Source organism: Lipophrys pholis, assembly GCF_963383615.2.
Source record: "Lipophrys pholis genome assembly, chromosome: 17".
Taxonomy (NCBI): Eukaryota; Metazoa; Chordata; class Actinopteri; order Blenniiformes; family Blenniidae; genus Lipophrys; species Lipophrys pholis.
In genome coordinates, this window is record NC_137643.1 from 2,533,933 (window position 1) to 2,547,343 (window position 13,411).

The 13,411-nt window shown below is 44.9% G+C and overlaps 2 protein-coding genes across 3 annotated transcripts; both read left to right on the forward strand.

The window, feature by feature from the left end:
* Positions 1-1,749: 1,749 nt before the first annotated feature.
* LOC308123089 (double-strand-break repair protein rad21 homolog A-like) lies at positions 1,750-6,463 on the forward strand (the record flags this gene model as incomplete). Its single annotated transcript, XM_080485354.1, has 13 exons — positions 1,750-1,893; positions 2,029-2,158; positions 2,249-2,348; positions 2,737-2,843; positions 2,985-3,194; positions 3,291-3,413; positions 3,536-3,664; positions 4,053-4,276; positions 4,351-4,507; positions 4,882-5,027; positions 5,164-5,346; positions 5,901-5,984; positions 6,272-6,463. 13 exons carry the CDS (start codon positions 1,750-1,752, stop codon positions 6,461-6,463), a joined length of 1,929 nt encoding a protein of 642 aa, XP_080341480.1.
* On the forward strand, positions 6,384-13,134 carry LOC308123090 (histone-lysine N-methyltransferase EHMT2-like). 2 transcript variants are annotated; one of them, XM_080485355.1, is made up of 11 exons: positions 6,384-6,494; positions 7,546-7,650; positions 8,460-8,614; positions 9,129-9,296; positions 9,554-9,698; positions 9,797-9,874; positions 10,719-10,834; positions 11,275-11,361; positions 11,454-11,532; positions 11,693-11,868; positions 12,426-13,134. In XM_080485355.1, exons 4-11 carry the CDS (start codon positions 9,163-9,165, stop codon positions 12,604-12,606), a joined length of 996 nt encoding a protein of 331 aa, XP_080341481.1. In that variant the 5' UTR covers positions 6,384-6,494; positions 7,546-7,650; positions 8,460-8,614; positions 9,129-9,162; the 3' UTR covers positions 12,607-13,134. The 2 variants fall into 2 exon arrangements, with proteins under 2 accessions (XP_080341481.1, XP_080341482.1); XM_080485356.1 differs by lacking the exon at positions 6,384-6,494 and having other exon boundaries at positions 7,499-7,650.
* The last annotated feature ends 277 nt before the right edge of the window (positions 13,135-13,411 follow it).

The following is a 13,411-nucleotide window of genomic DNA, read 5'->3' on the forward strand; positions in this document are numbered from 1 at the left end:
TGCCAGGAACTGGAACTGTCTGGCCAGGGGATGGAGTCATTGTTAGAAATGGCGCTTACGGTTTTAAATAGCTATTTTAATATGTTTTTAAATTGTGTTGACACGTTTAAGTCTCTTTTTAACTTTTCTACTGGTGTTCCTGATTTTGACATTTTTTGGGGCTTTGACCTTGGTTGTTTTTGACATTCCAGCTGCTGTTTCTTTAAGCCTTTTCTAACTATTTTGTGTATATATTTGCTTTATATCTTTACTAGTTGTCTTAGCCATTTGAACAGTTTTCTCTTTTTTTCCCAAGTTGTTTTGGGCACTTTAAATCGTTTGAGGCAGAGTGTGATGGGCTGAGGATGAGGATGTGGAGGTAGAGTTTAGGATGTGGTGACAGTGGAGCATCTTTGGAGGAGGGAGACAGGGGACGCCATCTTGTTTGTTTTAGTGAAAAAGGGAGGGAGGAGGAGGAGGAGGAGGAAAACATCGAGCAGCAGCAGCAGCAGCAGCGACACCGGCAGAGGAGCACAGAACGCGGCTCGGCGGTGAGTCTTTCCCGGTCTATGTGAAGGTGGTGCTCGGTACATCAGGGATGCAGAGACACGCGGGCTTTAGAGGGATTGACAGCGGCTAATCGTTAGCCACTGTCACCTGTCTGCCCGGAGCGTCATGAAGCTCACTGCGGCGCGAGCGTCATGAAAAACCGCGCTAAAGGGAACGAGCTCGCCCTGTTGCCATGGCAAACGACTCCTTTCTGTTTAGAGAAGATAACATAGGCGCGTGCATTGCATTTTAAAGTCCTGCAACGACATCTTCTTTTTTCTTTTTATGGATATATATATATATATGTAGAATAAATGTGCACCTGATACATAAATGCTCCGATTAACACCTCACCTTCACACCTAATGTAAATAAGCAGACACCAGGAGTAACAAAGAAAACAGGATGTGCGTTAACATTTATATAAATAAAACAAGTCATTGAGTGCAGGAATAACATTTAGCATGAAAATTGCTATAAAATCTGCAGTTTGCATGTTCTCTCTGCGCAGGTGATATAGTGGTCATGTTTCAATTGGAAGGTCGCGGGTTCGACCCCCGTGTGTGTGTGCGTGTGTGTGTGTGTGTGTGTGTGTGTCTCGGTCAGAGTAACATTCACTCACTGGCTCCAAATATTAGATAAACTTTATTAGTCCAGGATTTGACCTCATCTGCCTTCGGAACTGTCGTCATTTTTCAGCTATAGATCAATATTGATCTTCTTTGTGACTCGTCCAACCAGTTCATCCATTCACCTGTAACTTCGAGCATCAACAAGGCATCTCAGCCAAAGGTGTCAGTCATCAGGGAGGGAAAAGCTGCTGATAAGAGAGAGAGGAAAAAAATCATCAGGGACAAAGAGAGCAGTGGGAAACGATGTAGACAGACAGAACCAGCAGATGGCGGTAATGCAACTTTATGGATGCTTCCTGTCGTTAAACACAAAAGAAGAGGAGAAGAACTTGGACTGTTGCCATACCGAGCCATGGTTTAGAGAATTCTCAATCAATTTGCCTCCTGCTGGTATTAACTAGACAAACATCTGCATCATGAAAGCTCCCACACGACAATGAGCGGATCTGTTACGCTCTGTTTTACTACATCTGAGTCCTGATTTCAATTCTGTGTTTTTGTCTTTGTCCTGTTTTGTTTTGTTTTTCCCCTCCAGGCCCGACGCCTCCCCCCTTCCCCCTTTCCCTGGTGGTGAGGAGGCGCCGAGACGATGTTTTATGCCCACTTTGTCCTTAGCAAACGAGGGCCGCTGGCCAAAATCTGGCTGGCGGCCCACTGGGACAAGAAGCTGACCAAGGCACACGTGTTTGAGTGCAATCTGGAGAGCAGCGTGGAGAGCATCATCTCACCAAAGGTCATTTCCTTTCACTGCTCGCTCCTAACGGCTTTAAAACAGCTTGTTGTGTTTGTTGAACTGTACATGGGATGCCAACGGTTCAAGAGGATGGCTTTGTATTGAATCATCGCCTTGTGATTTCATTTGATTCAGGTGAAAATGGCTTTAAGGACGTCGGGTCATCTCCTGCTGGGGGTGGTGAGGATCTACCACAGAAAGGCCAAGTACCTGCTGGCAGATTGTAACGAGGCCTTCATCAAGATCAAGATGGCGTTTCGACCAGGTTGGAAACACTAAATCAGTCATTGGATTCCCTGAAGCGGTTGGGAAGAGTCGGTGGAGAGGCTCATGCTCTGTCTGTGTGACGTTTTAGGTGTGGTGGATCTTCCAGAGGAGAACAGAGAGGCGGCGTACAATGCCATCACCCTACCGGAGGAGTTCCACGACTTTGACCAACCGCTGCCAGACTTGGAGTGAGTCCTGTTTATTCCTGACGGGGAAATTCCAGCAGGAAAATACTTCTTTTTTGTTTGTTTATTTCCAGTCGGCAAAATATAAAGCCACTACGACTTGCTGCTTTAGATATTGTTTTTTTTAGCAAGGAGAGGAGTCATAGCCCACGTGGTTGAGGTAGAAAGAATATTTCAACTCCAGGAACACTTCAGGCCATGGTTGATACACACACTATTTTCATATTCATAATGTCATCCACGCTTGTCCTCTGACTGCACGTTTAACCCATTCTAATTTTAAGAATCCCTGAAAGGTCGCCGCACCGATCCCACGGAAAGGCAACAAATGGGCTTTCAGGCTGCTGGTAAATTCAGAATTCCTGACGGTGCTTCTGTGTCTTTTGTGCAGCGACATTGACGTGGCTCAGCAGTTCAACTTGAACCAGAGCAGAGTGGAGGAGATCACCATGAGAGAGGAGGTGGGAAACCTCAACCTGCTGCAGGACAATGACTTTGGTGAGCGTCTTCACTTCTCTTTATTTGACCATATTATTCTATATATTTTTGGGGTCATTTGAAACAGTTTGAATAACCATTTTACTCATTAGCCTCAGCTTTGCCATGTCACAGTATATTTCATTATGTTGTCTGGCGCAGCTGACTTTGGAATGGACGACCGGGAGATGATGCGAGAGGAGAGCGCCTTCGAGGTGGAGATCATGGGAGCGTCAGCCTCCAACCTGCTGCTGGAGGCGGAGGGCGGAGCTAACCCGATGGCCGACAAGTCCAACCATCTGGAGTACGACGACCAGTACAAGGACGACTTCGGAGACAACCCCATGGAGAGCCACGAGGGAGGAATGCTGGGTAAGATCTGGCGGTGTCGCACACCGTCAAACGTTTTTGTTTTTAGAACCCGAGAAATGAAACACGACACGTCAATCCTACTCATGTAATGTGCAGTGGACAAGCTGCTGAGTAACGAGGATGGAGGCAGCATCTTCGACGACCCTCCTGCCATCACACAGAGCGTCATGATGCCTCAGGACCACGGAGACGACGAGGACGACTTCGATGCCCTCTCAGGTCAGCCGCACTCAGCCGGGCTCCACAGTGTGGCGCAGACTCATTGTTGTCTATAATGCAGAAGACTGACCGAGCTGTTATTAATGTTAAACATTAATGTTTTCCTCACTGTGTGGCGTTAGCCGGAGCCCCGGACAGCCCGGATTCCGGTCCGACAGAGCCTCTGCCCACCATGGCCGACCAGGCAGAACAAACCAACCTGGTTCACAACGAGGAGGAAACCTTCGCTCTGGAGCCCATCGACATCACAGGCAGCTGCTTTTCCTGTTTCCCAACGGCTCGTTTTCTCATCCCGCTCAACGCAGCGTCTTCTAACTTTAGTCTGAACATCGGTCTCAACTTCAGGAGGACGATCTTCTGACTGGCTTTGGAGCGAAGAAACTTTCATCATTAGAAAAAGAAATAAATCTGAAATAGAACAAATATACAAGAGGGAAAACTTAGTTTAGAAAGGAATGAAAGTTTGGCCAAACATAAAACATCAAACCAGAATACAATGATCAAAACCGTCATGACATCTGAAGCTCAACATTTACTGTTTTGGACCAAACATTTATATTTTCCTGAAGATTAATAATAAGAATAATAATTATAATTATTATCCTCTGACTGGTTCCTGATGTTTCGTGCTCGTTGCAGTGAAGGAAACCAAGGCGAAGCGTAAGAGGAAGCTGATTGTGGACAGCGTGAAGGAGCTGGATAGTAAAACCATCCGGGCGCAGCTCTCCGACTACTCGGACATCGTCACCACGTTGGATCTGGCTCCTCCCACCAAGAAGCTGATGATGTGGAAGGAGACCGGGGGCGTGGAGAAGCTCTTCTCCCTCCCGGCTCAGCCCCTGTGGAACGCCCGGCTGCTGAAGGTGAGTTTTCAACGGACGCAGTTCCACGCGGCCACTCGTGCTCTCGTCACGCCCTCATTTCTTCTCGTGTGCAGATGTTTACAAGATGCCTCACGCCGCTGGTACCCGACGAGCTGAGGAAGAGGAGGAAGGGCGGAGAGGCCGACAGTCTGGATGAGTTCCTGAAGGATCTGGAGAACCCGGAGGTGCCCAGAGAGGAAACCGCCGGACAGCAACAGAAAGACATCATGGGTGAGAGAATGGATCTGTGTGTGTAGATTCACGTCACACAAAGTGTGAGTTTACTTTAGTGAAATGGCTTTAAGGTGAAGTTTTATTCCTCCTGTGTTGATTGACTGACCTTTGCAGGGCTGATAAGATGCAAACGTACAAATGCAAGAGAGAAGAATAGTGAAAAACAGGCAGCATGCATGATGAGATGACAAATTGTTCTAATTCACAGTGAAAACAACCCACTTGGTGTTAAGCTTCATTAATTAATTAATTAACAGTTTTTCTGCATTCGAACACCAAACCCGGTTCAGATTCCCCAATAAACCCTTTTGAAGAGTTCAGAAACAAAGCGAGTACACGATGACAGGAATCGTGTGAGGATTGTCTTCCAGACCAGACCATCATGGAGGAGGCCAGCGTTCTGCAGACGTCGGCTGTGGAGGGGAGCAGGACGACGCTGGACGAGGCCGCCATGCCGCCTCCTTCCTCCCAGAGGAGCTTAAAACGCAAAGCGCAGGACACGGAGCCGGCTCTGCCCGTGAGTACAGCCCTCCTGCCACTGACCGACACCAGAATCATGTTGTAATGCTTTCATGATTTTCATTTATCCACCTTTCTGATTGGCTGTAGCCACTGAACTGTACTGCTGTGACCTCTGACCTCCCGCCCTCCAGATGGGAGCCTTGGACCAGCTGCAGCAGCAGGAGTCTGAGGTATCTGCTGCGTCCCAGCAGCTGGAGACAGCCAGCGTGGATCTGCCTCCGGAGGAAAGCACCACCAACATCAGCCAGCTGATTGATTTGGACCTGCTGGTGGACAAGGACAAGAAGAAGAACGACGACGACTCTGACGACGAGGTGAGACGGAGATCCACACACTGCTTCTCCATGACTCATTGACACAGATACATCCATCATCTATACATCTCTCTCTCTCTCTCTCTCTCTCTCTCTCTCTCTCTCTCTCTCTCTATATAAAATTAGTTTAGAATTTTTTTTTTTATTGAATTTAAAAGTTTATTTCGGACATGTGGGCACAAATGAAATTATTATAACAACAAAAATACAACAGAGCAAACATAACAGAGCAAAGTAAATATTTATTTATGTTTTTATAAAGAGACTAAATGCAATTCAAATTGCCATACAGGTGATTTGAGACATTAAAGGCAAAACATTTTTAAATGTCATTGCACATATAGAAATCTACACATGTATGTCTATGTTTTCTATATGTGCACATTCATAGAAACACTGGTGTGTGTGTGTGCGCGCGTGTGTGTGTGTGTGTGTGTGTGTGTGTGTGTGTGTGTGTGTGTGTGTGTGTGTGTGTGTGTGTGTGTGTGTGTGTGTGTGTGTGTGTGTATGCGTATGCGTGTGCATGTGTGTGTGTGTGTGTGTATGTGTGTCAGGAGGAGGAGGTGCAGGGAGGAGATCAGGACCAGGAGGAGAGGAGGTGGAACAAAAGAACCCAGCAGATGCTTCATGGCCTCCAGGTACTGAAGTGAAGTTTACAGTTTCTGAACTTACAAAAGTTCAGTTGTATTTATTGAATTTACTGTTTCACGTTGTTTAGTGGCGGATGTTTGTGGTTGTTGGAGAAATGGATGTTTTCTAACGTCTTATGTAATAGTGAGACGTGCAGTGAAACACTAACTACTTTCACCAGTAGAAGAACCAATGTCTCCGCCATCTTTGATGAGTCCAACACAAGTTTTCAGATCAAAACCCACCACGACCAATCAGATCTCCCCGTCCTGACTGCCTGTCTCCCCCCCAACAGAGGGTGATGGCCAAAACAGGCGCCCAGTCGGTCAGCCTGCTGGATCTCTGCAGGAACAACAACCGAAAGCAGGCGGCGGCCAAGTTTTACAGCTTCCTGGTGCTGAAGAAGCAGCAGGCGGTGGAGCTGGTCCAGGAGGAGCCGTACAGCGACATCGTAGCCACGCCCGGCCCTCGCTTCCACATCATCTGAGAGAAGCGCTCCGAGGAAGCTCCGCCGTCAGGCCGGTCTGCTCATCTTAACAGTTATTCACCTGAATCATGTGGTGCTTTCGTGTCGGGCAGTGTGAGGGGGGGAAGAAAGGTGACTTGGCTTCGTAAAGAAGATCGCAACTCCAAACAATATCCACTTTAATACCGAGTTATGTTTTTTTTAATGAAATGTCTTTTAGGCCTCGTTCTTCCCTCATTCTCTGCCTATTTTATTTATTTATTTATTTTAGACTTTATAGAAAAATTCATGCACTTTATGTATAAAAGCCCGTGTCCACACAGCCTTGGTTTCTGGCTGGAAGCAGCTCTGACAGGCCTGCAGAGCCACAACTCTGAGCTCTGAGGAGGATCAGCGCGGCGCCGCAGTGGTTCGCCAGGTCTATGTAGAGTTTCCACGTTCTTCCCCAAAGCCCAGCGGCAGCAGCCATTAGCAACACGGAAAGGAAAAACGAACCACCATGTGGACACAGGCTGGACATTGTCGTTGAAGTGGCTGGTGGAAGACGCTCCGTCGCAGCATCTGGTTGTTTGGAGCTGCTGTCTCTCGCCGCTCAGTGTTACCAAAGTGAAGATTTAGTTTACAGCCGTGGGTTTGTCACTCCATCCACTCTTCTCCACCGGACGGAGAATGCGCCTGTATCCAGATTGTTTTAAAAAGAGTTTGCGCAGGTATGAGTTGTGGACTCTGCGGTTTAATGAATACAAGACTGTATTGCAGCACTTTAGGAAAAAAATTTAATAAAAATCGTATTGTTCTTACAAGCGCTGCGCTCGCGTCTCCAATCAGAAACCAATTGTCAGGATTATTTTTTTTTACGATAAAAAATTGGACCCAAATCCGTTCTGATGCAGTTTGCATGAAGCATGACGAAGCAAAGAAACGAAGCCTGCGATAAGAGTGAGACTAGAGACACATTAGAGTGAATCTGTTCTGCATGCTGGTGTGAAATATTTCCCAAGAGTGCAAATCATCAGCTGGTTTAAAGTTCATCATATCTGTCTGTCGGAGGATGTTGTTGTTCTCGAACGTCAGTTTGAAGTCTTTCTTTCGCCGCGTTACAGGACAGCGGCGGCTGGACGCCGATCATCTGGGCCGCGGAGCACAAACATGTGGACGTGATCAAATCGCTGCTGAACCGCGGCGCCGACGTCACCATCAACGATAAGGTCAGTGAAGAGACACGGGATGAAACCAGTTTTCATAATTTAACCCAGACATCAATGTCCAGATACATTTGCTTTGATTTCATAAAGTAAACGCTTATGTGAGTAGAAATAACTATCAAAACAATGAACTTTTTCAACAATAATCCTGAGTGAGATGAACATGTACAGTATTTGAGTTCTTCACCTGAGTCAAAGTTCAACCACCAGAGAAGAGGCAAGTTGTTTCTCTACTTGTGGTGTTCATTACCTAGGAACTGAAACATCTGAACAGTGTGCAAAACAAAACATTAAATACAATTACAAGAAACAACTTACTAATGCTAGAGGAAGTGAATCAAGAGAACAAACCGAAATATGGTATTTCTAAAGGATTTGAGGAAGTTGCACCACTCAGCCGAATTAAAGAAGAATTACAGTAAAGAGGCCAGGTGTGGAATGGCAACTAAAGAAGGAAAAGAGAACAGAAATAGTTTTAACCTTAATGGGAGAGAAAGCACTGATGACAAAATTAAATGAGAAAAATCACTTTGGATTAAATATTCAGACACATAATTCAAAATCATAATAGAATAAAGAGATTTTCAAATCCGCATTTTAAATCAATTTAAGTTTCTAACTTTAATTTATCCATCATAACTCAACAGTTCGTATAGTTTGTTCACAGTTAATTGTATTCTATCAGCTATTTTCAGTGTCACAACTGACGTTAACTTAATTTGTTTGTAGAATTTATTGTTCGTACGTGATCGTTGATGCAAAGCAACAACACGCTCACAGGTTTTTGAACATCATTTCTTTCTCCTCCTCAGGAGCTGAATGTGTGTCTCCACTGGGCGGCGTACGCCGGTAACGTGGATATCGCCGAGCTGGTGCTGAACGCCGGCTGCTCCCTCGCCTCAGTGAACGTACACGGAGACACGCCGCTGCACATCGCCGCCAGAGAGGGCTACCTGGAGTGCGTCACGTAAGTCGATATCACAAACAACAGCCACGTTGAAGTCGTGTAAAGAAAAGTTAGAAGCAGCATCTCAAATAAAAATAGTCAAAAACATCAACCAAGGATACTGAATCAGTGATGGAGGAGGGCATCTGCCCTTAACCTGCCCAACCCCCCCCCCCCCCCCCCCCCCCACACACACACACACACACACACACAAACTAAAGTAAAGACAAGGAGCTGATCTACCAGCCATCTGAATAAACACAAAACACTTAAATATACATGGAGGGAAAAGCCTGGAAAAAAGTTTTTATCACTTCTGTGTACATGAAGTGTTCTTACTGTGCCTCAGCTGGTACTTCCTGTGTCACAGGTTGCCTTTCAATCACAATAGTTCTTGCCCCCCCCCCCCCCCCCCCCCCCCCCCACCCCCCCCCCCCCCGCCCTTCCCGAAACTACATGGGTAACAGTTCACTTCAACAATGACGGATCCGATTAGTTTCAACATGTGTTTTGCCTCCCTGTCTCCTGTCTGCAGGTTGTTTTTGTCCAGAGGGGCAGATATAGACGTCATGAACAGGGAGGGAGACACACCGCTCTCCCTGGCCCGGGCCGACACTCCAGTGTGGGTGTCACTTCAGATCAACAGGAAGCTGCGCCGGGGAATAACCAATCGCATGCTCCGGACAGAGAGAATCATCTGCAGGTGGGTTTAGTATCTTAGGACGTTATAAATATTAGATAAAACTTGTCTAAGTACCATCGTGATCAGATGAAGGTGAATAAAATTGCTCTGATGGTCTGAAAACTAAACAGCTGTTTTCCATATCAGGCACAAGCGAGTTGTCCAGCACGATATGCTGAAATACAATTAAACTAATTAATCATGTATGAACACGTTTACTTCACTTTTTACATTTCTGTTGTTTGATCTTCTCCCTGATGCAACTCTGTTGTTCTTAGTGACATCGCTCAGGGTTACGAGAACGTGCCAATTCCCTGTGTGAACGCCGTGGACGACGAGGGCTGTCCTTCAGACTACAAATACGTTTCAGAGAACTGTGAAACTTCAGCGATGAACATAGATCGAAATATCACACACTTACAGGTAATGTCATTGTGGCTTCACTTTTCATGCAAAGAAAAGATTTTTTTGAGGAAAGAAAGAGCAGCTGGAGCTTTTTCTTCTCTTCTTCTTGTCTTCAGCACTGCAGCTGCACGGACGACTGTTCATCCAGTAACTGTCTGTGTGGACAGCTCAGCATCCGCTGCTGGTATGACAAGGTAACGAGCTTCTCAAAAGCCACGCCATCAATGTTACTCAGATAAACCTGCTGGGGGAAAAAGACAGATACAGATCATTTGCTGGTTAGAGTCATTACTTTATTCATTGTCATTACTAGACTTGAAAGTATTAACGTTTCAAGTCTAGGGATTTTCTAAAGGGGTCCATTTTCACCACAGAAGATTTAATGTCACAAAATTTAAAAGATATTCCCATTAAGTTTTATTTTTGAATCATAAAATCTGTAGGAGACATTAAAAACGGACCGAAATCCTATTTATTTTATGATTCATAATTCACATAAATGGGTTATATTCCTCACAGGATTTCCTGCAAGTGGTCAAATATGTTGTTGAGACATCCGAGATTCTATTCATCTCTCATGGTCGAGTATACAGCATTATGCACATTGAAGAAAGAAAAAAAAAAATGCTAAAGGTACCCCAGCCTTATATGTCCGTTGTCATTTTTTTTATGGGTCGTATTTTATTAGATTACAAATTTAAAACATGCATCAGGTGATATTCGCAGTAACCTTCAGTAAGAGGTGCTTTTCTAAAGGCGAAAGGAGCAGAACGCATCCGTTCATGTCAATTTATGCAACATTTAAAGCAGAAGTGTTTTGTTATTTACACAAATGTCCTGCCTTTCTCTGCCTGTAAAGGGTGGTCAGACACTTATAGCAATAATATGTCTCCTGTACAACCAGCCATATCAAACTAATTGAAAACAGGTTCTCTCTTTTCCACTGTTCCTTTTAAGGGAACAGTGAAGCCAAAGACCAGAATTAAATGTTCACCAAAGAGATGATGTTATTCTCATATTGGTTTTTTTTGTTGTCAGGATCAGCGGCTGCTTCAAGAATTCAACAAAATTGAGCCTCCACTAATATTTGAGTGCAACATGGCGTGTTCTTGTTATCGATCGTGCAAGAACCGGGTCGTCCAGGCAGGCATCAAGTACGTGTGTCACATGACGTGTGGTTTTCTACCAACAGCAGCTGCATGAGCCCAATGGGATCAAATAGCAATACAAATAGTACAAGCACTACGATTCTAACATCATTGTAGTCATCACATAATCGCTTTCCCTCGTCTCAAGTGAAATCTGTTATTATAGTTTTTTTCTTGCTGCAATCAAACATTTTAACTTGTAATTTATTACTTTTATTATTCTACGTTTCTCCGTTTTTGTTCTGTCATACTAAGTTCTATTAATTCTACCTCCCTGCATCGTCTTTAATTGTTCATTGATTTTTTGCTCTGTGGTGTGTCTTAATTGTGCAGCTAAACATTCTGAGTGGCAGAGAAGAGGCTAGAGAGAGAAAAGAAAAGAGAACGCGAGAGGGAGACGGTGAAATGTTTTTGACTTGTCATGATTTCCCCTCACTCCCCGGCAGAGTTCGTCTGCAGCTCTACAGGACAGACAAGATGGGCTGGGGAGTCCGAGCTCTGCAGGACATCCCTCAGGGAAGCTTCATCTGCGAGTAAGAAAAAAAACAACAACCCAAAAAACCTGTCCAGTATTAAGCTGCGCTCATGTGAACGGTTTGACGTCTTCCTTTCCTCCTTTACACAGATATGTTGGCGAGCTGATCTCTGATGCAGAGGCAGACGTCAGAGAAGACGACTCCTACCTGTTTGACTTGGACAACAAGGTGAAATAGATGTGATGATAAAACAGACACACTCGCCCTGGCGCCAGAACGGCTGGGCTGGTGAAGAGTTTGATCATGAACCGAAGCAGTGGTTTTCAGCTGTCGCCTCTCTCTGCTGTGCCCAGTTCATCTGAATCCGTCTCTTTCACTTCCTGTGTAGGACGGAGAGGTGTACTGCATCGACGCCCGTTACTATGGCAACATCAGCCGCTTCATCAACCACCTGTGTGACCCGAACCTCATCCCAGTACGCGTGTTCATGCTGCATCAGGACCTCCGATTCCCCCGCATCGCTTTCTTCAGCTCCAGAGACATCCTCAGTGGGCAGGAGCTGGGGTGAGACCATCACAGGCTTTAAACCTTTAGTCTTCAAAACGTTCCCACTGAATTACCACGGTTACATTCCTTTTATTAGAACATTTAATAAAAAAACTGAAACAAAAAGCATTAAACAGCTCAAAAAGACACACAATCACAATTTCCAGCATTAAGATTTCTTGGCGAATGGTAATTCTTAAATTGTTTTGTTTGAAAAGGGACACAAACTACTTAATTAAAAAAACAAAACATTAACTGAACGGACAGACTAGAGGGAAGTTGTTCTTCATCTGACACAGGGGCAGCACATTATGGTATCATGTTAAGTTTTCTCTCATAACGTATAAACTAAAAGATTAAAGTCTTTCTTACATTTTCTATTTGGTAATTATGGCCTCTGAATAAAAAATATATATATTTACAATGATTGATGAGATGAAGTCATGAAGGCCTGAGATGTCAATAATCTGAGATATATGGACAATTCACTGCTTGAATGAATTATTGTAATCACTGAGATGCACTTTGTTTACAGTTCTGTTGTACTTTGTGTCTCATCTTCTGTCCGTCTTCAGGTTCGACTACGGAGACCGGTTTTGGGACATAAAGAGCAAGTATTTCACCTGTCAGTGTGGATCAGAGAAATGCAAGCATTCGGCGGAGGCCATCGCCTTGGAGCAGAGCAGGCTGGCTCGGCTGGAGGCCTGCCCCGACTCGGGAGCTGACTGTGGGATGGCCATGCTGGGAAACTCCTGAAAACCTCACCCATGGGACATTTGGGTCAGCCTCCTCAGTTTCACATGCACACGCAACAACAGGAAGTCAAGACGAGGAGAAGGGGATCTAGTTCACTTGCTCATCTAAGGTGCTGATTTTGTTTACTTGAGACGTCGTCTATATTCCCAACAACTGCCAACTGATAAGTTACTTTATCATTTCCACTCTGATAGAGGACATGAGCCTTAACCTAACAGTTTTCTCAGTGTAGGCTGGTCTTGTGATTGTCCTCATACAGTAATGTTACTGTATCCCACCATATTCTTATGCCTTTCCGCATAAACTCTGTGCATTAGGAGCGTGCCATCAAGTACCGGTCTTGCATATATCCATTTGACACATTCTCTGTTGTGCCAACAAACAGTCATGAGTCAGCGAGCGCAGGACTCTCCAAGGACTTGAAGGATAGTGTTGTTATTGGATGATGGTTTTAGCTTCATCTTCTTTATTTTTTTATACATATTTCTTTGTTTTCACATGTAGTGTAATAAAATAACTCGTGAGTTGATCTGTGGCTTCTGGTGTTCATTCAATTATGAGTTTTGATATCAGATCTAGTGCAGCTTTCCTGTCGTCAAATGCTTTTAAAAAGTTTATTCTTTGTGTGTCGTTTGTTTTCTCTTGACAGATGTGGTGTTATATTGTAGCTGCTGTAGTTTGATCAACAGGGGGCATTCGAGGCGGGCAGTGAGGAGACCTCACTGATCAAACATGCCTCTCTCTGCCATAATTTCCATATATAAATTACGGGAAGGGCAATTTACAGATTACTGCAAACTGGTTA